Source organism: Caretta caretta, chromosome 3, assembly GCF_965140235.1.
Source record: "Caretta caretta isolate rCarCar2 chromosome 3, rCarCar1.hap1, whole genome shotgun sequence".
Lineage (NCBI taxonomy): Eukaryota > Metazoa > Chordata > Testudines > Cheloniidae > Caretta > Caretta caretta.
Window position 1 is genome coordinate 146,559,991 of NC_134208.1, and position 25,640 is coordinate 146,585,630.

General features: G+C 41.1%; 1 protein-coding gene across 5 annotated transcripts in view; it reads right to left on the reverse strand.

Moving 5' to 3' along the window:
- Window positions 1-25,640, reverse strand: part of HEATR5B (HEAT repeat containing 5B) — a 100,634-nt gene that overhangs the window by 69,424 nt on the left and 5,570 nt on the right. For 4 of the 5 annotated variants that reach the window (XM_075126994.1, XM_048843678.2, XM_048843679.2 and 1 more), the window contains 9 exons: window positions 24,984-25,195; window positions 22,952-23,060; window positions 18,243-18,392; window positions 15,612-15,783; window positions 13,173-13,330; window positions 5,613-5,862; window positions 3,201-3,356; window positions 1,578-1,828; window positions 1,010-1,121 (listed from right to left, as the gene is read on the reverse strand). In XM_075126994.1, coding sequence (XP_074983095.1) covers window positions 1,010-1,121; window positions 1,578-1,828; window positions 3,201-3,356; window positions 5,613-5,862; window positions 13,173-13,330; window positions 15,612-15,783; window positions 18,243-18,392; window positions 22,952-23,060; window positions 24,984-25,195 — 1,570 coding nt within the window. Of the gene's footprint in view, window positions 1-1,009; window positions 1,122-1,577; window positions 1,829-3,200; window positions 3,357-5,381; window positions 5,584-5,612; window positions 5,863-13,172; window positions 13,331-15,611; window positions 15,784-18,242; window positions 18,393-22,951; window positions 23,061-24,983; window positions 25,196-25,640 lie in introns of those variants that run through there. The other variant, XM_048843682.2, reaches the window with a different exon arrangement.

Consider the following 25,640-nt stretch of genomic DNA (forward strand, 5'->3'; position numbering starts at 1 on the left):
CAGTCTCCATTTTTGTTTTTCATCATATTCTCAGCTGGAGCAAGACATGTTCTTTTAACTAAGCTAACCTATTCACATTACAAACAAACAAAAAAACTAACTGGAAGTATCTAGCTTTAATGGTAAGTTTTTCAAAAAGTTTTAGAAAAAGTTCTGGAGGGCATAAAATTCACTGTTGCAAGCTCCTTTTTTTTTTAAAAAAAGAAAAGAACAGAAAAAGTCCCTAGAAGGGCAACAAAGATAGTTTGATGTATTTCAAGACTCGCATATGACAACACATTTGCAAAACCCAGGATTACTTGGAGCAAAAAGAATAGACTAGAGAGGGAACCTGATTGAGAGCAGTGAACAGAGATCTGCCCCGTTTTCACCTTGTGTCATAATATAAACTAGAAAATTGTTACTGAACCACTAAAATTTCAAGAGAGGCTATTTAAAACCTCTCAGTGTATGATCAATCTGCAGAATGCACTGCCACAGAAGGTCAGAGCCAAATATTGGGTTGGATTTTAAAAAGACAACTCGATAATTAAGACCATTCAGATCTGTCATTGTTCAGTTATAATTATTTATACTGTTCCACAGAGATGAGATACTGACATGGGTAATCACATCTCATATTTATCAAAGCATTACATAATTAAGTAAGGCACATTAACTATAGAATGGGGGAAGGGGTTTGCCCTCCTGCAAGGCATCAGCTACTTGCTATTGCTAAATGCAGAACTAAACAGAAAAATGTTGTGACCTGCTATGGTAATTCAGCTTATATAAAAGCATCAGTATACCACTCCAGTTTAACTTAAAAAGGGATAAATGAACATTTAACTATTGAATTATGAACATGATGCTATACAAACAGAGTAATTTTCCTCCTAGAATAAATAATCTTGTGCTACATTTTTGATTGCTCCAGTACAAAGTGTATTTACCAAAACAGATACATCAGAAATGCTGGACAAGAATTAAAACAATATAACTAAAATAAAAAGCAACTACTTGTACAAACCTAAAGTCATAAGTGCACCAAGTAAAAGCCACCCAGCTTGAGTGCGCTGTAAGGACAGTCTGCTATTTTGAGCAGCAGTTCGTAACAGATCCTCAGCAATACTGACTACCATCTGCAACAACAGGATAAAGAGTAATGGATTTCAAACAGAAGTTAAATCAGCTAAGGAAGGTGCCACAAAGTAACCTATTACACATGCTCTACTGTATGTTAAAATGTTCTCAAATAAACAAACAAATAATCTTACATTTTGTAAAGACCAGATTACTTTTTAGGCAGGTTATATCTACTCTTATGTATGTGCAATGCTTATATAGTCAACCTGTCTGTGTTATCAATTAATTCTTGAAACAGAATTTAATGAAATCACAACGAGAAAACAAAGCTGTGAAACAATAACTAAAAGCACACCAAAAATGACTTTTGTTCTTTATCAGTCATTAGTTAGGTTTCAACGATGTTTTAAGGGTCAGTGTCCCGCAGTCAGTTGGAACATTTATTTCTCAGTACAAATATCTTTCACTACAGTACAATTCCAGAGATTAAACGTTCTTCATCATCAACTCACTTTTCCCTTTGCATGAGGAATACCTAAGGGACACTGATGCACTCCACCTAGTAAAGCAGCCATTGCAAAACTGTAGCCACTAACTGCTTCTGGTGAGGTCTTCAGATTGTTGAGCCTTTCAGCGCACCTATCCAGAAATGGAGTCAACTGAAAAGGCAATGCCACAGCTACACAGCGCAAGCACCATGCAGCAGCTAGTCGAGCAGCCATGCTTGGATGAAGAAGAACTGAGGTTACCGTCTCCAGTAGCCCTATGAAAAAAACAATACATGATCATGTAATTAAAGACTATCACAATGTATCTATACAAGGGGCCCAACTGAATGTTGCAGAGGCAGCCTTAATTCTGGTGTTTCCTAACTTTTGAGTGCTTGATTTTACAACCTTAATTTTCTTTTAACATAATTTTGTGTGTGCTATTTCCTACATGTTTAAAAAATAAACTGAAATAAATTCTATCACATGGCATCATACTGATCCCCAAACAGTTTATCAGGAGGACTGGAACCTTTAGATCCACAATACAGGCCTCTGACACTCGAACTCAAGGTGACAGAGCATCAGTGGGCTGCCATCCTAAACAGCCACTAGAGGGGGATGAGACACATTTTGCCAGTAGGTTTCACAAATATTTAATGACAACAGAGATACAGCAAGATTCAGAAATCTTGGGATCCATTCCAGGTTCTGGATAGGAATGTGCTCTAGGGGTCATATAGACTTCTACCCCTGTCCCAGTCCTGTCTTCTCCCCTCCCCTAACCACTGGACTCTTCATCCTAGTCTCAAGAGCACCCTCCTCATGTACCCAGGGCCTGTCTCTTCCCCTGGGCTCCTCATCCCAGTCTCCATTCCCAGCCAGCCCTAGTCTCTCTTCCCCCACCATTTCCCAGTTTTTCTGTCACCTGCCAGTCCAAGTCTCCTCCAATAGGCTCTGTGTCCCAATCTACTCCCTCCATCACCCCCATGTCCAGCTCTTATCCCCACTGTATTTGAGTCAGCCGTCTTCCTTCTTCTCAGTGCTTGGGTGCCAACAAGGGGAGCACTGAGAGCACAGGAGTGAGTATCCTTGCCCTTAGTTCCTATGTTCAACGCCACAGTACCCCCTCAGTAGCTACGAGAAGCAACTGCAGGGGAAATCATGCAAAGCCCCTGCACTGCAGCATGCTCAGTACAGACATTTTTCAGATAATCTACCTGTTGTTAAATGCTAACAACTCTCCACTGAACATGTGCAAGCTGAGATTTTTCAAAGGCTTATAATTTGGCCAAACTTGGGCAGTTTTTCCTGGGAACAGCAAAAGGCACATCCCTGGCACAAAGACAACTCCCTCCCCTTGCTACAAAGCATGGAGGCACCAGAGCTTTTCAACAAAACCACTTTAAGATTTTTTTTTTTTTAACATGAGCAAAACAACGTATTTTCCCTTTTCTCAGCAACAGCTAGGCCATTTTCAATTAACTTTCCTAAAAAAATTCACCCTGAGGAAGATACTCAGAGACACCTTGTTTCTAAAATGGTTATTTATCCGTTATATTTTGCCAGATTTTAACCGTGTTTCATATAACTACTCAAAATGTCTTATGAACTGCTATATAGAGCTGCTGAGCTTCATCCACATACCTATAGAGGGTTCTTGTATGAGTGGAGATGCAGTGGCGTTCAGGCTCTGAACCAGGCTACCCAGCTCTTGAAGGGCACACACCATCACATGTTGGCTTGCAGCTACGTCAGCAGCTCCTGATTTATTTTCGCCGTTAGTATCATTCACAACTGCTTCTGCAAAAGAAGAAAAGCAAGTATCTTACTAAACTTTGTCACTTGAATCACACTTGAATACAGATAAGAATCACTACAGAAGCTGGATAGAGACTATTTAGTTTTGGCAACAGCCTTAAAAATACAAATGCAACCACAAGTTTTCTACCTACAATGACATGGCAAAAAAATCCCCCCAAAATGTAACACCTTTATGGTTATTAGCAAAAGCCAAAGTAAATAGTCCAACCAAGCCTCATTTACAATGGGTGACAGAAATTATTCTGGATACTAGAATAATAACAAAAGTTGTTTAGCTCAGAAATGGAGCAGTTCTAAAATAGCAAAGATGACTACAGAGAAAATATGGACATGTTATATACACACACACACCCCTATATGTGTGTGTGTGTGTGTGTGTGTGTGTACACACACACACACACATATATATATATATATATATACACATATATATATATATAAATTTATTAAAATGTAATCTTAATATATTTATGCAGAGTTTTAGATTTTGTTTCTTTCAAGAATTTGCATGTATGTGTATGTGAGGGGTTGCAAAAATCAGGCTTATAACAAAAAAGAAATCACACCAGTAACTATGGGATAAAAGAAAAAGTCAGTAATGTAATTTGGGGCACTCTGCTCTGTGTGTTTCAGTGGGACATTTCAACTCTTCCTCCTGCATCTTATCTCAGCAGCAGCCCTAGGCTATTCAGGCTAGGCAAAGAAGATATACATTGTGATAAACATAAGAATGGCCATATTAGGTCTGACAATGATCCATCTAGTTCAGTATCCTGTCTTCCAACAGCGGCTGGTGCCAGACACTTCCGAGGGAGTGAACAGAACACTTATTGAGTGATCCATCGCCTCATAGACTCTAAGGCCAGAAGGGACCATCATGATCATCTAGTCTGAACTCCTGCACATTGCAGGCCACAGAACCTCCCCCACCCTGTAATAGACCCATAACCTCTGGCTGAGTTCCTGAAGTCCTCAAATCATGATCTAAAGACTTCAAATTACAGAGAATCCTGCATTGACACTCGTTTAAATCTGCAAGTGACCCATGGTCCATGCTGCAGAGGAAGGAAAAAAACTCCAGGGTCTCTGCCAATCAGACTCGGGGGGAAATTCCTTCCTGATCCCAGTCATCTAATCCCAGTTTCTAGCTGTCAGAGGTTTAGGGACACCAGAGGGGACACTGACATCTACTCAAATATTGACAGACAACGAATGAGCATGCTCAGAAGTGATTTTTCAGTCACATAACTTCATTTCCATCACATCACAAACCTAACAAAGGGATGATTACAAAATAAGGAAATGCAAAATCTGGAGTTTCTTTGTTCAGCCATTTTTGGGTTATTGGTGAACAAAAATCAAATGTCTCAAAAATTATGAAAAAATTATTTATTGCTCTTCCAATAATTTAAAATTTCTAAGGGGATTTTCTGCTAACTATGGTGGGGAAGTAATTTCTGAGATGAGACCAATGATAGAAGTATCATCCCCCAAAGAAGAATTTTTCAGACAGCTATGACCGTGAAAAACAGGAATTCAGATGAAATTCCTGATATAATCTTAACTGTAGTTTTCACTAGGACATTGTACCCTGGAAAAATTATTCTGTGAAAATGTTACTGCGCAGTTCCAGTTTACTGTCTCAATCTCCAGCTCAAATTTTCTCATTTTATAAGTAAAATGAGTTATTTTAATTGCCAGCTCTGTAAAACCTTCCATGGGATCTTTGAATCTTTTCTTCTCAGACACAATCACAAATAATTAAAGATTCTGCAAGCCAAGTTATGGCCACATTTATCTTTTGTAACTCCACTGTCTTCAAAATATGCTCTGTAAAATCAACATAGATTTCAGGAAGAATGCATGGGTTTATTTCAGGGCCTAATATGACCTGTGTGATTAGTAGAGGTAATAATGCATAAGAAGGAAAGAACCCAGCTTCATTTTTAGAGATCACAAGACAATTTTCTGGGATAGCACTTTGAAAAAAAAAAATCTTTTTACTTGTAAACTAGATGACAAATGCCACTCTCCACAATGCCACTTGCGCAGAATCACTCTTCAGAGTAGAACCAAATTTTTAGTATGGATAACTTTAACATTGCAAACTGACTGAGGAAAAAAAACAGCTGAGTAGTTTAACAGCATAACTGCAGTAATCATTCACTAGTAGAGAAAAAACATTATTAAAGTTTTGCTCCACTTGTTTCCTAAATAAAGAAAAAAGTTTCTTACCCACTGCCTTCATTTGTTTACCAATGGCTTGACAAATATCTTTGGCAGCTGCAATCTGTGCTTTCTCCCCTAATAAACTACCTACGGTTGCTCTCAGGATAAAGGACACACATCTTCGAGAGTATACTGCCTCTACATGAGTCTGAGTTGCACGAGGATGGGACACCAGATCCAGGACATGGGACAAAAACGTAGCAAAATTGCGCTCCAACCACTGTCCGCCTAGCGTTGTAACAAAGACAACATATGCCTGCAAATACAAGATATATATATTCAATGCAAACGGGAACAAATGGGTATATTTATTCACGCTAGAAGGCTTTAGGAAGACAAGAGGAAAGTCTAGTCAAAGCAAAAAAACAAAAAGGCACTTTTAGGGTTGTGTGTGTTGCTGGCTTCTTCTTTTTTTTAAAACTCTCAACAATGGCAAGCATGGTGAACATGTTATAAATCATCTAATCCAGTTAAAAAAAACAACAACACTGAGGACTGATCATTTGGTCAAATGTCTAAAGTTGCTGTGAACTGACCAAACAAAAGAAAAAGCATTCAGTAAAGCCTAATGTTATGCAAGAGAATAGCTGTAATCCAATCACTGCAAATGCCATGTACTTTCACATCACTATGTCCCTTTGGAAGAAACGTTTTAATCATGTAAAATAAGTTGACAATATATTTATATAGGCTTGCCATATGAATGGTACAAAATATATTCAAAGAGTGCTTTTCTCCTTTGTTTTTAACCCAGATTGCCAATGTGTTATATATTTATATAATCAAAAATAAGTATACATGTTTTAAAGCACTGTGTTGTACAGTCATAAAAAAGGTTATGGCTGTTATTCTTCCATCTACCATGAAACCCCACCACTCCCTAAAAAAGCCTAGGAAAAATGAAGTTTACTTACTTGTAGCTGGAGTTCTTCAAGATAAATTCTGTATATGCACACCCTGGGATGCTCCCACAGGTGCAGCCTGAACAGCAGAATGCTAGCTAGCAGTAGACGTTGGGAGTGCTCACACATCCTCTCCCCTCCTTCAGTGAATGCTCAGTGTTCCCGGGTGAGAGTACACAAGGGGCATGGAGCTCCAGCCATTTAAGTTCCTTCCCCTGTGACCCCAGGTCCTTCAGTAAGTAGGACTCCGAGGCAGTGGGAAAAGGTGGACAGGGGGTGTGAATACGCAGAGTCTACCACAAAGAACTTCAGTTACATGTAAGGAACCTAAATTTCTTCTTCAAGTGTCCTCTGCACATTTGCATTCTTGGGATAGATTAACAAGCAGTAATTCCAGTCCAAGATGTTGGGACGACAAAGTCCTAATTGAACAAGGGCTGTAAAACTGTCTTGCCAAATTTTTTATCAGACTTAGATTCCAAATCTGAAGAGCAGTGTTTAATGAAAGTGTATATAATCTAGTATCTCCATCTTGAGTGTGAGGTTGGAGGAGGGGAGGAGGAGGTGGGGCAGAATACACTGGTTTATACAAAAATCTGAACCATCTTTGGTAGAAACCTTGGGTGTGTACAGAGAATTACTTTATCTTTATGAAAAACAACACATAATGGATCAGCCATTAGGGTATGCAATTCATTTATTATTATTACCAGCCTCTACATCATTCCTCTCAAAAACAGCAGCCATCTTATGTCTGGCAGAAGTAATAGCTAACAAAAATACTGTCTTAATAGACAGATGGAACAACATACAACTTCCCACAGGTTCAGAGGGAGGTTTAATCAATTGTGAAAGCATTATGTTTAAATCCCAAAATGGGGTAGGATGCCTGATTGGAGGATAGAGATTATTAAGACCTTTTAAGAACCTTGTAATCACATCATGAGTAAAGACCAATTTACTGTCCACAGGATCCTGCTATGCTCACATGGCTGAAAGGTGAACCTTCACTGAAGATAATGAAAGACCTGTTCTCTTAAGATACAATAGATATTCCAATATGTAACTAATAGGTGCTGTAAAGGATCTATATCATACATGGAAACCCACAACAAAAGCCTTTTTCATTTATAGCCATCACTTTCTCATCAGGACTCTTTCCTTGAATTTATCTGAACATTTCACACCTCTTATGTTTTCTAATAATCTCACAGTCTAACTCCCCGTGCTGTTAAATGAAGAGACTGAAGATCCGGGTGACAGACCTTCCCTCATTGTTGTGTCAACAAGTTCGGTGCCAACAGCAGAGGTTTGATTAACGTGAATCAAGTCCAGTTCCCACTGTTGTCTGGCCCAGGCTAGTGCTATTAAAATTACCCTGGCTCTCTTGTTTTACTTTATCACTCTTTGAATAAAGGAACTGGGGGAAATGCATATGAGGCCTTGACTCCAACTTATTAGAAACTCACCTGATACTGAGTCCATGGCCATTTGCTCTTGAGAAAAATCTTGCATGCTTGTTGTTGTTTTTGGATACAATAAGGTGTATTACAGGCTTCCCCTACAACCTGAAGAGGTGCATTACTACTTTCTTTTAAAGATCATTCGTGCACTGGACAGGTCGACCTGCTCAGGTGGTCTAAAAGGGAGTTTTGTTCCCTGATACATGAATCGCTATTGGGTGAACACCTTGTTCTATATATTAATCCCAAAGATGCAATTTGCCCAATTGTAGAGAATGAGCTCCACCTTGTTTGTTTAGCTAATATAATGGTGTCACAATGTATGTTACCTCCGGAACTACTTTGTGTCTGACCTGAGGTAGGGATCATCTGAGAGCCAGCCTGATTGTGCTCAGATAACACGGTGATATGAAGTGTCTTTTCTCCTGGTGACCAGTGCCCCCTGACCACAATACTGTTGTTTAAGTGGGCCCCCCATCCAGAATAGATGCATTGGAGGTAATTACTACTGATGGCATATAGTGAAACTGAATGGTATACCTTTCATCGCATTTAGACTGCATGTCCACCACGTCAGTGCTGCTAACTCCTACTGTGGAATTACCAATTTGCAATGTGTATTGTCTACGCCTGGTTTGTAATTTCTCCCTAGCTAGTGCTGCAGACCTCTCATCCAAGGATTAGCATGCGGGGTCTCTGATGTAGCTGATGATAAGAGACCCATTAAACAGAGAAAAAATAACACTGGCTGTTGAGAAAAGTGCAGTAGGAGATGTAAAGATGATTTTAATTTTATAAACCTTTCTTCTGGAAGAAAGGCTTTTGCTATAACTGAGTCCAATATGATCCCTATTGGAAGGGATCCTTTCAGTTGGATTTAGGAGTGATATTTCCCCAATTTATACGTAATTCCAGACTGGAAAAAGTTAAACATATTTGTTTTACATGAAACAGGGTCTCTTCCTTCGACAAAATTTTATTAACCAGTCGTTAAGGTAAGGGATATACATAAATCCCTTGCTTTCTCAGATATGCTGCTACTACAGTGACATTTTAAAACACTCTCGGGGCTGTAGAAAAACCGAAAGGGAGGACCTTATATGAAAATACTCCTCTCCTGCAATGAAACGCAGATATTTCCAGTGAAATGGCCGTACTGAAATGTGGAAATGCACATCTTAAATCCAGAGCTGCAAACCATTTCTGAAGGCACAGAGAACAGATTATAGAAGTTAGAGATAACATGCAGAAACTAGACTCTTTAACAGGAACAACCTCCTCTCTGAGCAAACCCAAACGAACCAGGTCCTTCATTAAGGACAGAACAGGAGAGAGGTGTTAGGATATAGATATTCAGGCCTGTCTGTAAAGGCCTATACGCTAATTTAGGTGTATTCTTATCACTTAGCTGGTTATAGAGGTATAAAAGAAAGAATCAAAATCGCTGTCTGCCGGTGTAAGTGCCTTCTCTTATTGTGACAGTCTGAAGCCCTGTTCTTAGGCTAAGGCCTTTGGCTAAACAGCAGAGGCAGCCATAAGCTGGGAAGCGAATGGTCACATCCTCACATTCCAAACTAGTCACACTGAAATAAGGTGCTACTGGGCTGTTAGGAATACAATCCTGTCCTGATAATGCCTATCACCTCCGGAGAAATGGAAATGCCTAGAAGATGTAAAAGGAAACTTAGTTTGATAGCATCCTGTCTGACAAGAACTCACTGAAGAATAGATGTAGTTGTGAAATCCTCACTTCTGTATTGTTTTGTCACTATAGTTCCCACTTTGCTATTGTTTATTTGCACGGTCTCTGTCTGGTTCTGTGATTGTTTCTGTCTGCTGTATAATTAATTTTGCTGGGTGTAAACTAATTAAGGTGGTGGGATATACTTGGTTAAATAATGTTACAATATGTTAGGATTGGTTAGTTAAATTTCAGTAAAATGATAGGTTATGGTATAACTAAGCAGAACTCAAGTTTTACTATATAGTCTGCAGTCAATCAGGAAGTAAGGGGGGGAAATGGGAACAGGGAATGGGAGTGGGGAATTGGAATCATGTTTTGCTAAGGGAGGAAATGGGAAGAGGGACACAGGTAAGGCTCTGTGGTGTCAGAGCTGGGAAGGAGGACACTAAGGAAGGAAACTGGAATCATGCTTGCTGGAAGTTCACCCCAATAAACATCGAATTGTTTGCACCTTTGGACTTCGGGTATTGTTGCTCTCTGTTCATGCGAGAAGGACTAGGGAAGTAAGCGGGTGAAGGAATAAGCCCCCTAATAAGAGGGGCTGGTGGAAGAAAGGGATTTGAATTGTACCAAATAACCACATTCAATAATCTCTAGAATCCAGCTGCCCAATGTTATTAATTCCCACTGCTGGTAAAAACGGGACAGGTGGTTCCCCAAACAGAGGATAACAGAATGTAACAAGGCTGACATAACTTTTTGTGAACTCTGTGATCTTGGAGGAACTGCAGAAGACAATGATGTTGAAGATTGCCTTTCTTATTGTGATACTTAAATGACCTCTTTTTGTTTTGCTGTTGTTGTTGAGAGGAATGACGTTGAGGTTGATAATAATAATTCTTCCTCTGATAGGAGTAAGGAACCAACAACGAAGAAAGTGGATATTGTCTCTGGTATAGGAAAAATGGAATTGCAGATGATTTTGTTGTATTAAACTCCAAAGATCTAACTGTAGATCTGTTGTTCTTCATTTTCCCTAGCAAGTCATCTGACTGTGCACTAAGCAAGCCATCTTCAAAGGGAAGATCCTCAAATCTCATCCTTGTCTTCTGCGAAAGACACACTAATCTAACCCTAGTATGTTTTCTTAATGCAACAGCTGAAGCCATTGCTCTAGTTGACGCATCTAAAGAGTCAAATGCTGCTCTAAATGAATATTTAGCCACATGTTGCCCTTCTACTAAAAAAGGGTTTGTTAATCTTTTATGCTCCTCTGGTAGTGCATTCAGGAATGTCAAAGTTTCCCCATAAATGATATTGATATCTAGCCATGACAGCTTCATAATTTACTATTCACAAACGTAAAGGAGCTGAAGAAGATATTGTCCTCCCAAACACATCCAGTCTTTTCCCTTCTCTATCAGCAGAGTGAACTTGTGTACCCTTCAACATGAGTACTGCAGCCTCTACTAACAAATTAGAAGAGGAATGAGAATGGAACAAAGCAAGACCTTCCTGAGGGAATTGGTATAATTTGTCAGCCTTTTAGCAAAGAAGGAGCCTCAGGTACCAGGAGCAATGGAAAAATCCTGACTTCAACTCTCCATCTCGTCCCTGCGGAAACATCCAATTGAATTGGTGCCAAGAAAATGTCCAGGTCCTGCTCAATTGCAACACAAGGATTAATCGCTGACGGAGTCAGAGGTGGACCCAATCAATGTACCTGCACCATTACTATTTGTTGTGGTGCTGTGTTAAGATCCTTAATCTTTCCCTCAAACCACTGCTTCCTTAGCTTTAATTTTTGGAACTGGCTCATTTGGAGCCAACAGAATTGGATCTGAAGAAGAACATCTCCTGATTCTACCACAAGAATCTGTACACGCAGTAGGTTCCCTGAAGACCCTCTTGCAGACTGGCTCTTTTCAAACAGGCTGGCACCAACGAGGATAGAGCGTTCATGCTCCCCGTAATGTCTGAGTCCTTTTCTTGTGGACTGGCTCTGAAAACAGAGGCTGACACCACAGTAGAAGAGGCTTCCCTCTTCATATCCTTCCTGTTTCTGGCTCCTTCAGTGCTGAGTACTGAGGAGGCAGCTTTATCTTTCTTCCTTGCAGATTCGCTCAAGGCCTAAACTGGTCTCTGCGATGAACCTTGCATTTGCTTGGTTTCGGATGGTTTTGCTGACAAAGCTTCTCATAGTAAAATTCCTCAAAGGCTGTTCTGACTCTCTCTTTTTTGCTCACATTGCAAAATGTTGAGCAAATCGAGCATTCCAATGGGGAGTGTCCCTCATTCCAACATGCCAGACATCTGGCATGTGCGTCAGACGCTGGAAACACAGTCAGACATGATATGCACCTTTGAATCTCTGGGGGTTTTAGTCTTTGGTTCCACCTCCTTTGCACCAAAAAACTTATAACTAACTTACTCTATGATACTAATACCAAAACTATTAATTACTAGACTAACTAGATCAAACTAGCTACAGATTTAGGAACACCCTGGAGCAGTTCCTAATCCATGCAGCTGGTGATGGCTGGATAGAACTGAACCAGCTGGAGAGCCACCCCCCTTTTATGCCCTCACCCTGGAACGTTCACTGAGCAGGGAGGCATATGAACACTCCAACAGCTACTGCTTGCTAGAATTCCATAACTCAGGCTGCACTGGTCGGAGCATTCAAAGAGTTGGAATATGCAGAGGACCCTTGGAGAAAAACACATGTCTTGTGTTGCACACTGAGCCTCAACAGATCAGGGTTCTAGTAAGCGGACTACAGTAAGAGGAAGTGTATGTCAGAGTTGGGGACCCATATTGATGCCCAGCTCTATTTGCTTTAAACCAGGTGTCTGGGACCTTGAGTTCCTCAGCAGATCTCAGCTGCTACAGTAACATGAGGGAATAGAGATGGTCTAGCAGGGTTGCCAGGATCCAAACGATTTAGGGCTGCAAACTTTATCCAGAAAATCAATTGGTAGCCAATGCAGATCACAGAGAACAGTAGTAATGTTCTCTCTAGGGGAAATTCAAGTTAAGTTGCATTCTCAATCATCCATTTTTCAAATAGTTTTAAGGAGTACCCTTAGCACACTGTGATTGGATGATATTTTTCATATATCCAGTATACATGGCAAACTCTAATCTGTAGTTGTCATATTCTCTAATTTAAAAAATAAATAAATAAAAAAGCAAGCTTTCAAAAGTCAGCCAGTATTACTAGCTAAAAAATAATAGTAATGTTTATGTAGTGCATGGAACTAATGTAATTCTCTCTGGTGAACAACAGGCAAGTCAACTTGAATCCATATATAAGTTTATACAAATTGCCAAATTAAGAAAGTGCATTACACATTTATGCAATCCTACTGTTTTGGGACAAATACAAGAACAATAACTTAATAAGCCTATATAGTCACATTTTTCCCCAAACAGGGCTAATAGCTCCAGGGTATATATTGTTACTACATTTTCAGAAAACATGAGAGGAAAAAAACTTCTAACAGTTATCACAAACCTGTGTGACACCAACTCGAACTTCCCGATTGACAGACCCTCCTACTTTCAACATCTCACCACCACTTTTTAGGAATCCTGACCCTCCTCGAAGAAACCCTGTGGCCATAAGTTCCAAGACTTCCTCCAGTGTAGCCCGCTTCACATTCTGACGCATCACTTTTGGAAAGACAACAGTAATCATTTAATTACATATTTTTTTAAAACAAGACAATTTAGCCATCTTAAGACCCACCATTAAATATTCACATCACTCCTGCCACCCTGAATCCAGTTTAAAATCCTTATTTTTTTATTTTTTACATATTTATTATTTTGAATTCTCAGTGGAAGACTCCCACCTGTGGTCTTCACTAAGATGCTCACACAGCTGCCGTAGCAAAAGTAAAATAAAACTATGAGGATCAAACCATTCCAATCTGTCTCAAACTACTGCTGCCAGCATCAATATACAAAAGTATAGGTCTATGCCCAGATGTGCAAATTCTCGAAGGGAGAGGGAAACACAGTTGAAATGAAGGGAGATGGCCAAGTCTAGCCTCTTGTTTCCCCACGGTAACATGGTTTAGGGGAAAAGAAGCACTCTGCATTTCTCCCTAGCAATTCCTGTGGTCACTTTGAAGGAACAAACCTGATATCTGCAGAGGGTGCCACATTCAGTACTTCTCAGCCATATAATGTAAGTTCATAAATAGAGCCTTATTTTTAAAATAATAGAATCCTCCCCCATTTGAAAGTGTTTATGTTTCAGGTTTATGTGTGTGGTGATGGTGGGGGTTGAGGAAGTAAGTAAGAGAAAATAAAATAAGATATACGGACCTAATTCTAACCTTCACTATCGAGAGATATGCATCACTATACATTCACACATTTTAAATTACTCATGACTGCCTTTTCACATGCATGCACAATAGCAGCTTTTCCTTACATAAGGCAACATACTAGTGCACACATGAAAGATCAAAATCTGGTTCTCAAGTCTTGTGTACACTAGGAATTTTTTGGACCCACCTGTGGTAGTGCCAGCGGAGGCTTTAGCATAGACAAGGCTCAGGTGTTTTGACTGCCATGGTCAGATCACCCAACTGCAAAAATGCCTAAGCCAGTCTGACCCTTGCCTACATTACATCTTCCCTCAGCGCTACAGCTGTGGAGCCATGCCCCTTTGAGAATGATGAAGCCAATAAATCTGACCATAGACGGAGCTTGAATGTGTGATTTCAAGCTTTTTTTTTTTTTTTAAAAAGGTAACAAAAAGAGTATTTTACGTCTCATTATTCTGAGATTGTTAAACTAGGTAAAAAGAAAAGGAGGACTTGTGGCACCTCAGAGACTAACAAATTTATTTGAGCATAAGCTTTCATGAGCTACAGCTCACTTCATCGGATGTAGCTCACGAAAGCTATGCTCAAATAAATTGGTTAGTCTCTAAGGTGCCACAAGTAATCCTTTTCTTTTTGCAAATACAGACTAACACAGCTGCTACTCTGAAACCTTAAACTAGGTATCTACTATATAATTTCTATATATATTTCTATTATATTACTATATAATATAATATAATTTCTACATATTTATCGCAATATCTGTCTACAAGGGGCAGAGGATGACACGGGGGTATTCCAGCAACTACACATTTTACAAGGTGGATCAGGCTACAGTTGTGATGGGTAAGGCTATGATTTAGTCACAGGTATTTTTAGTAAAAGTCATGGACAGGTCACAGGCAATAAACAAAAATGCACGGCCCATTACCTGTCCATGACTTTTACGAAAAATACCTGTGATTAAATCTTGGGGGAGAGGGTGGGGAGGCGCTGGAAGGCCGCAGCTGACGGGGAGAGTCCAGGACATGGCTAGGGGGCCATCCAGGGCCAGCGGCACCAGATGCCAGGGGCCGCAGACCACTGCTGCTCCGGCCGGCTGCCCGGAGACCGCTGCCTGGGGCCGCAGACTGCAGCTGCTCCAGTTGCCCCGGGACCACTGCCGGTGGCCACCTGAGCAGCTGACGCCAGAGCCAGCTGCTTGGGCAGCTGTGGGGTCATCCACACTGGCCCCTGTAGAAGTCATAGAGGTTGCGGAAGGTCACGGAATCCATGACTTCTGAGACCTCCGTGACAGATATGGAGCTCTAGTGATGGGTGGGAATAAGTTGGAGATCTGCATGTATAACGCTAGTCTTGAGGAATCACAGTTGAGATCTTAGCTACTGTGCTTTTGTTCAGAGTTTTGTTTTCATGTTTTATGCCAGGTGAATTACCTTTTTGTAAGTTAGAACTAAACTACTGCCTTTATCTCCTTATGGGAATTTAATAGGAAATCCACAGACTTCACTCATTTTAGTTTATTCATTTTAAAATTTAAGTCTACCAAAAAACAACAAACCATCCATGAACTGAAACAACACCACACCATGCCATGCGCTCATATAATGCAATACCTGTTGCTTGTTTTGGTATCAACGCTGTAGCCATGACCGTCCCCAAAAGATTCGACACTGCAACTCGTACACCATAGTTTGAGTTTTCCAGAGCTTTAAAGCAGAGTGTTGCTACATTTTCTAGCTCTGCAGTCCACATAAATACAGCTTCATTCTGTAGTTCCAGTAGGCACTGTAGGAAAATAAGAATAAAAGAGTACTACTACAACCTACTTTTCCCTTCTGTCATTAAGCCTAAGCATTAGGTTTATTTGGCAGACATGTTAATACTAACCACTTCTGATTGGCTTTTTGTTTTTGTCTCTCCCATTAAACCCCAGATAACTCGGCTGGAGTAACCACTGAAGAAAAACCATGGGATTATGCAAAAACTTCAAAAGCATTGCACCTCTTTTGTTTTAATATACTCAACTAGCCATAGGCGCTGACTCCGTGCGTGCTCCGGGGCTGGAGCACCCAAAGGGAAAAATTGGTGGGTGCTCTGCACCCAGCGGCAGTCAAGCTCCCCTCCCCACCCCGCCCCCCTGCCCCAGCTCACCTCCGCCTCCTCCCCGGAGCTCGCCTTCCCTTCTTCTCCTCCCAGCACTTGCCACCACAAACCAGTTGTTTCGTGGCGTAACAAGCTGTGGGAGGGAGGGGGGAAGAGCAGGAACGTGGCACACTCAGGAGAGGAGGCAGGGAAGAGGCAGGGCCAGGGCAGGGATTTGGGGAAGGAGTTGGAATGGGGGGTGGGGCAGGGGCAGAGTCGGGGCAGCACAAGCACCCACCAGCTCCAAGAGAAGTTGGCGCCCATGCAACTAGCCTTGAAATATCTGAAGTAAACCACACTTTCAGCCTCCTTTGTGTACAAGACTGTAAGGGACACGTAAGAGATGAAGACAGATCCAAGAGTCGAAGGACCTCTGATACTGTAAACTGAGCAGAATGTGCTAGTCATAGCTGACAGAGGCCTTCCGGAAAGAAATATTATCCTATTCTACATGTCAAAATCCATAATGTGTACAGTCTCCCCAGTCTAGTGAGATTGAACATCTCAGACTGACTTCTTGCTGAGAATTTGTGTAACTCTCCACCTCATCCATATTCTCCACCAGTCTGTGGGCAAAGCTTGGACTAGTTCTTTTTGTGTGTTTTCATTGTTGATTTGGAGTAATTTTGTCAAACAAAGTAGTCTAGTGAAAAATTAATATACTGCATGCTAAATATCTGGCTTTAACAAGTATTGTACAATTGTAGGAATGGTCCTTGTCTGAGGATTGCCATAAAATCTAGAACTCCAAACATACATATGTGATGAAGTTTGGATGTTGAAATGTGCGAAAGTTAAACTGAAGTTTAATTTCTTATGTCCAACTTGGATTTAGAGAGCAAAACAAAGACCTAGTAGATCATCTGCTTCATCTACCTGCCTGTGCAGCATTATTCCCTATAATACATCTTTAGTGCCTTGTTTAAATGACTAAAACTGGAAAGACTAGCTTTTGAGGGAAGATTAAAAGAATTATTCATAAATAGGGTATCTTGACCAAGCAACAATGAAAAAGGGACCTGAAAACAGTCAAGAAATATTTGTAGGATGTAAACATCAGAGGACAGGAATTTAAGATGGAACAAAAGTATAAAGAAAGATAAAATTTTAAAAAAAATGTAGCAGAATATCAGGAACTATAAGGAAAAAAACTTCTTAACATGTTGATCTATTAAAAAGTGGAATTGTCTCTTAAGGGAAGAGGTAGAAGGCCAATTACTTGGAACATTTAAAGCTAGACTGGACAAGGCACTAAGAAGCATACTGTAGAGATCAATTCTGCATGTGTAATTCCTATAACTCCGGGATTAAAAAAAAAAAAAAAGCTTTCCCCCCCCAGCACCACTAATTATTTACCTCTAAACAAATAAATAAAGTGGATTGTTACTCATCACATTAATTACAATCTAACTGAAACACACAAACATCAGAGTTTATGGAAGTACAGAAAAGGCACCATGGCACAGTGAACAAATATTCCTCACGACACCAACCTCCTTATTCAGGAGTGAAAGTAATATAAAAGACATACTGGTACATGGGCCCGGCTCTGGGCCCCTGCAAGGGGTGGGGCCTCAGACGGAAGGGGTGGGGCTGCAGGTCAGCCTCCCCAAGCCAGCCTTTCCACACTGCCCGGCACACGCCACCTGGGCTCTGGCAGCAATTTAAAGGGCCTGGGGCTCCGACCACTGTGGTTGGGAGCCCCAGCCCCTTTTAAATCGCCGGGCCCCGTGTCAGCTGCCCCTCCAAAAGGGCAGCAATGTTAAAGCGCTGCCGCAGCAGCACTTTAAGGTCGTCTGTGTACAGGCCAGTACCGGTGGCCACTTCTTACCAGTACACCGTACCAGCCCACTTTCACTTCTGTCCTTATTCCTGCAGACTGAAAATCATCAGTATAAATTCAAAAGCAAAATTTGCCATTTTCCCTATAACTCACTTTGTTGCTATCAATTTTGTATTCAAATAGCACATAGTGCTATGATTTCAGAAATGTACCACACTATACAATAAAAAGAACAGGCAGCAAGCCCAACTATAAGGAACTTAGCATCCAGAACACAAAGAATACTAGATTTTTAAACCTTATAAAAAAATTTACCTACCTTCGCTACTGCACATCGTACAGCCATAGATCTATCCGTCAGCAGAGATCGTGCATTCTTATAAGTATCACGGTGGCATGAAGCTGCTGCACCACCCAATCCATTTAGAACTTTCTGTAAACTCATTAATATTTCACTTCGGCCCTGAGACTGCATACGTGAAAAGAAAGCAAAGGGTAAAAAAAAAAAAAAAAAACAATTCACAATCAACAGCTCTTCATAGTTATTTGTACCCCAAATATCAGCTCTATAGTTGTATCACCTTCTCTTTTTGTAACTGACGGGTTTCAGAGTAACAGCTGTGTTAGTCTGTGTTTGCAAAAAGAAAAGGAGTACTTGTGGCACCTTAGAGATTAACCAATTTATTTGAGCATAAGCTTTCGCGAGCTACAGCTCACTTCATCGGATGCATACTGTGGAAAGTGTAGAAGATCTTTTTATATACACACAAAGCATGAAAAAAATACCTCCTCCCACCCCACTCTCCTGCTGGTAATAGCTTATCTAAAGTGATCACTCTCCTTACAATGTGTATGATAATCAAGTTGGGCCATTTCCAGCATAAATCCAGGGTTTAACAAGAACATCTGGGGGGGGGGGGGGGGGGATAGGAAAAAACAAGGGGAAATAGGCTACCTTGCATAATGACTTAGCCACTCCCAGTCTCTATTCAAGCCTAAGTTAATTGTATCCAATTTGCAAATGAATTCTAATTCAACAGTTTCTCGCTGGAGTCTGGATTTGAAGTTTTTTTGTTGTAATATAGCAACTTTCATGTCTGTAATCGCATGACCAGAGAGATTGAAGTGTTCTCCGACTGGTTTATGAATGTTATAATTCTTGACATCTGATTTGTGTCCATTTATTCTTTTACGTAGAGACTGTCCAGTTTCACCAATGTACATGGCAGAGGGGCATTGCTGGCACATGATGGCATATATCACATTGGTGGATGTGCAGGTGAACGAGCCTCTGATAGTGTGGCTGATGTTATTAGGCCCTGTGATGGTGTCCCCTGAATAGATATGTGGGCACAGTTGGCAACGGGCTTTGTTGCAAGGATAGGTTCCTGGGTTAGTGGTTCTGTTGTGTGGTATGTGGTTGCTGGTATTTGCTTCAGGTTGGGGGGGGCTGTCTGTAGGCATGGTCTGGCCTGTCTCCCAAGATTTGTGAGAGTGTTGGGTCATCCTTCAGGATAGGTTGTAGATCCTTAATAATGCGTTGGAGGGGTTTTAGTTGGGGGCTGAAGGTGACGGCTAGTGGCGTTCTGTTATTTTCTTTGTTAGGCCTGTCCTGTAATAGGTGACTTCTGGGAACTCTTCTGGCTTTATCAATCTGTTTCTTCACTTCCGCACGTGGGTACTGTAGTTGTAAGAATGCATTGGCACCCTGACAGCAGGATTGTCTGGCTATGTAGACTCCCTCCTCAGGCCCTACGCTACCAGCACTCCCAGCTACCTTTGAGACACCACTGACTTCCTGAGGAAACTACAATCCATCGGTGATCTTCCTGATAACACCATCTTGGCCACTATGGATGTAGAAGCCCTCTACACCAACATTCCACACAAAGATGGACTACAAGCCGTCAAGAACACTATCCCCGATAATGTCACGGCTAACCTGGTGGCTGAACTTTGTGACTTTGTCCTTACCCATAACTATTTCACATTTGGGGACAACGTATACCTTCAAATCAGCGGCACTGCTATGGGTACCCGCATGGCCCCACAGTATGCCAACATTTTTATGGCTGATTTAGAACAACGCTTCCTCAGCTCTCGTCCCCTAAAGCCCCTACTGTACTTGCGCTATATTGATGACATCTTCATCATCTGGACCCATGGAAAAGAAGCCCCTGAGGAATTCCACCATGATTTCAACAATTTCCATCCCACCATCAACCTCAGCCTGGTCCAGTCCACAAAAGAGATCCCTCTAAGGTGCCACAAGTACTCCTTTTCTCTTTTTGTAACTGTACATATTGGTGTTCCTAGATGATACAAACTCATCAATTCAATAAAACCGCTTAAGATAGCTAGAGGCTGAACAAATAACATGAAATTACTGTGTAGTGTTCATGTAGTAGCAAATGCTATATTTAAATATGTAAAATGGTCTCAGTTGTTATAGGCCATATGGCACATGTATATGCTCAAAGTATAGGGAGAGCCCCCTGTCCTTCCTGGCTGGTGTAGCGAGAGCTCCCTCTGCTGTTTCAATCTACTTCAAGTACTAGGTACACCTCTACCTCGATATAACGCGGTCCTCGGGAGCCAAAAAATCTTACCATCTTATAGGTAAGACCACGTTATATCGGGGTAGGGAGAGGAACTGCTCCCCACCCCAGCTCACCTCTGCTCTAACTCCGCCTCCTTCCCTGAGCGCGCCGCCGCCGCTCCGCTTTTCTCCGCCCCCCCGGTCCCTCCGTCCCTTCCTTCCAGGCTTTCCGCGTCAATCAGATGTTTGGTGCGGGAAGCCTGGAAGGAAGAAAGGAAGTGGGGGGGAGAAAAAGCGGAGCGGTGGTGGCGCGCTCAGGGGAGGAGGTGGAGGTGAGCTGGGGTGGGGAGTGGTTCCTCTGCGCCTCCCCTGCCACTTGCTGCGGCCCCCCAGTCCCAGCTCGCCTCCGCCTCCTCCCACGAGCGCGCTGCAGCTCGTGTGAGCCTGGGAGGGAGGAGAAGCGGAGCAGCGGTGCACTCGTGGGAGGAGGCGGAGGCCAGCTGGGGCCAGGGGGCCGCAGCAAGTAAGGGGCGAGGCGCAGAGGAACCGCTTGCGGTAACATGAATTCGGATATAACGAGGTAAAGCAGCCCCACTCCCCGGAGCGCTGCTTTACTGCATTATATCGGACCACATTATATCAGGGTAAAGGTGTATATGTATAGTAATAAACATATGCATTAAAGTGCACTTTCAATCGGGGGTGCTGGAACAATTTGTAAAATGGGGGTGCTGAGAACCATTGAACCAAATTGTAAGCCCTGTGTATGATGGAAACCACTTCAAGCCAAATGGTTCTGCAGCACCCCCCACAGCCCTAGTTCCAGCATCTATGCTTTCAATATGAAACAGGAATAGAAAATAGTACATATGTAGACGCTGCTATTCTAATTGTGAAATCTTAATGTTGCATTCAATCTTCTAGTTAATTTTTTGCATTTTATTTCTCAGCTATATTAACAAGGAAAAAAAATGGGGGGGAAAAATCTAGAACTATTTGGTTTACATAGTTCATAAGCTCAATCTGCAAATCTTTCAACCAGCCAATTGGGGCAGCTCTACCAATTTTGCCGCCCCAAGCAGTCGCCACCGAATTGCCGCCACCACAACAGTGGCGGAGCTGCCGCCGAAATGCCAGGGCGGGACACAGACTGCTGCCCCACTCTGAATGCCGCCCCAAGCACCTGCAGCCAATACACATTTAACTAGCTGCACACACATGCATCTTTTCTTAAGTGTGTAATTTTGTACTTGGCACATTCAGTATCCAAACTTCAGTCTATGACAACTGTGACATCAAAATTATTTTATTTTATTTAGTTAGTTAGTTAGTTTTGGAGTCTAGCAAAATTACTATTCCTCAATGAGAGCATGGAATGTTTCACTTAGACTGTAAGCTCTTTGGGGCAGATTCAACAGCCAGCACAGTCCAAATAAACCCTATGTACTCAGGCTTAGGTCCATATCCCTTTCTTCAGGGTCAGGTTTACTAATCAACAGAAGACACAAAGGTTCAAATACATACAAAACACTTGAGAATAGACACTTTTCCACTTTCTGCCAGCTGGAAAGGGGAAAGGACACATCCTTTTCCAGCAAGATAGCCCTTCCTGTCTGCTATGGAGAGCCTTTCCCAGGTCCTTTCCTGACCCTGGGTTCTCAGTAGAAGGATAGACCTCCTGTTTACAGCAGCAGCTGCTTGCAACTTAGGCCTGTCTACACTACAGAGTTAGGTTGACGCAAGGCAGCCTACACCAACCTATGTAAGCATCTACACTAAAATTTCACTCCCGCCAACATAACTGCCCCGCTACACCAACTTAATAACTCCATCTCCATGAAAGGTGTAGCGTCATTGTTGATGTAGTTAGGTTGACACTGTGTCAGTGTAGACACTGTTGCTTATATCGACTCTTACTGGCTTTAAAAAGCCGTCCCACAATTTACTGGTTTTAAGAAGCCATCCCATATTGACAGTACAATCAGTACAAGTGCTCCTGGTGAGGACATGCACTGCCAACACAAGGAGCAAAGCGTAGACACACACAAGCGATGTAATTACTGCAGCGACTATATGCCAACATAAGTTAGGTTGACTTAATTTTGTCGTGTAGACATGGTCTTAGAATCATAGGACTCTTGTCATGTGCTCCCTGAACTCAGTCCCCTCAGTCTTAAAGGACTGAGCATTGAACCAGGGTGCAAGGACCAGCACCCTGTTACAAGGGCTATAACAGTATTTGAAACCATTGTGCAGCTTTAACGGTTGCAATCGCAACTAAGTGACTGCTATAATAGTCACATGCCAAAATTTTAAGCCACTTACATAGTACAACTATATGTATATCTTTATACTGATATGAACCATATAGACAGTAACTGTTTGCCCAGTTCAGTGAAAAGCCATGAAGACACTAATTAAAAAAAACATACTTTGGGCTTTAAAAAAAATCCCTAAATGTGTAGACCTAAAATGCCCCTGTAACTTACCTCTGCATTTTTCAGAGACTTTAAGAGATTATTAACTGTTTCTGGAAAAGAACTGCCCAGCATCCTGCCCATTTTCTCATAAAAAGCTCCAACACATGCCACTGCAGCCCTACAAAGACAAGATGTCCCTCAGTAACCTCTTTGTCAGCGTTTAACATACAACTTAAATGGAGAGCATCAAACTAGGAGTGAAGGAAATTTATTTTTAAATGTACACTATGTTGTTAACCTTCTTCTATTACTAAAAATCTATTATTCAGTGGTTATGTTGGTTGTTTCTCTATATTTCACTCAACCTAGATAGCGAAAATAGAGTGATCAGAAACGTGGGGTTTGCATGGGAACAGGGATGCTTCCCGGTTGATCCATTGGCAGGATTTTTCCTTAGGCCCTAATCCTGCGTAAAATTAAGCATATAATGAAATCTTTGCAGGATTAAGGCTTTAAATGGTTGCAGAAAACGGTCTTCAGCCAGACAGCAGAAAACTGTTAAAGGTCAGCAGTACGTTCCTTACATTTTGATATATGTGTCCTGACAATTGAAAAAAGAAAAGTTTTTTTTGGTTTTGTTTTGTTTTTACATAAAAACTCAAAATGTGTACAATGTTGTACAATGCAGTTAAATTTAGATACGCTAAAATCATTGGGTCAGTCAATTTTTTGCACTTGCATTTTTCCTTTTCCTGATGTTCAGGTACTAGAATAACTTGGTTGGTTGGAGTGGGGTTTTTTGTTTTGTTTCATTTTTTTGGAGGGGGAAAGAAGAGAGTTGAGGCAGAAAGGATTTTAAGCAATTCTGTGTTTCAATTAGACATACAAATAGTTCCAGCTGCAGCTTGACAGAAGCAGCTCCTGTGCATCCCAGGCCCCCGAGAAAGCGTAAACTGATATCACAAAGGGACAAGGCTTTCTTAGCTTAAAGTTTTTAAACAGATACAATCGAGAATGCTCAACAATAATTTTTCAAATCACGTATAGCCTTATTATCCAACCAGCTCTTCATTTCAAACTTATCAAACCACGTAACTCCTCATGAAGGCCACCTTACATAAAAAGTCTGCCATTTCAAAGTACAGCTGGTTTTGAATAACCTGAATGGGAAAAAAAGGCTGTTGGGATATTCTTTAAGCGGGTAAAGTAATATGTTTGGGAATTCATAATAAAAACTATTCTGCTCAACATTTCCCATTGAAAAAAAGGCATAAATTAAGCAAGGAGAATTTCAGCCCAAAGGGTCAATATTTCAGACAGCCGAGTATGTAAAAACAAAGGGTTATTATAGAAATGGTTTTACAACCTTAGCTAGTATTTCCTACCAGCGAGACTGCTAGGACAGTGTTTCTCAACGACCAGTCCTTGGACGGGGGGGAGAGGGGGGTCCCTGAGATTGCACTGACACAGTTTAGGAAGGCAGCAAGCCAGTCGCTATTATCAAAAAGGTTGAGAGACACTGTGCTAGGATACCTGAAATGTGAGCTGAAGCTAAACACACACAGATCACAGAGATTACTTATTCAAGAGACACACACTGTATGCTACAGTAGATGAATACAAACGAACAGTGAACAACTCTTTCTGAAGAGTGCCAAACATTAACAATTATCTCTTGAAATATAAAGTCCATGTTAGGGTTTAGCCTGCAAGGTTCCATGCACCTTTTAATTTGGGGATCAGAATGTGCCTGTAAATATCTGAGAAAATCCAAGTAAAGGAATTTGTCCATTTGTTATTCTGTCAGGCATTAGCTTTCCTCTGGATAACATAAACATGTAAAAATTAGCCCACAGTAGGAGTCATTTCCTTACCTGGAGGAAAGACTCTTCAACTCCAGACAACCACATGAATCTTTGCTAGCTCTAAATCCTTCCCTCCACACTCCCAATCCTGCTCTTGTTAGGTCTCATTTATTTTTATTATATTCTATACATATGTATATAATACACAAATACATACACACACAGATTAATGTAGAGATATGAAATACTTTATTTATAACAAACATTCCCCATTCTTAAGGCAACATTTTACTTACAGTTTGGTCGGTAAATAGGCAGAAGTATCATCTTTATTCTTGATAATGTCATTACATTTATCAAGCGTCTGAAAGACAGTAAATGTATCGCCAATGCTATAGAGAGCGGCAAGATTTTTAGCCAGTAATTTACGTGTGGGTGGCCCAGGGGAACTGCTGATGAGTCCAGTTAACTGTTCCACAAGCTTCTTTTGTTTTTCCTTGACATCTGTCTGTTAAAGGAACAAAATTTATGTTGTTATATTCTTTCCATTCATATGTAATTCAATATTTCTACCAGTTTCCATAAACCTTGAGGGAGATGTTTTATGTTTCAATCTCAAATACTCTATTATACTCAACACCTGCACACACAAAGGCTAAATGGAAATATACAAGTGGTTGCTATTGTTGAGTTCTTACTATTTCTATCATATATCATTTATTAATACATTATTACTTCACAGAGGGTCCTTTAAGCTCCAAGGACTATCCTCCTTTGCCATTTTCCACCTCTTTTTCCTCATCATTAAAAGGTCCCGCACTGGAAGAGAAGAGCTAAACTTACCAAGGTATATATATTAGTGAAGAACTGTAGATCCTACTGAGTATTGTAGTTTGTAAATCTATCATTTCAGACTGAGCACATGTAACAACAAGCAAAATAATAAGCACAGG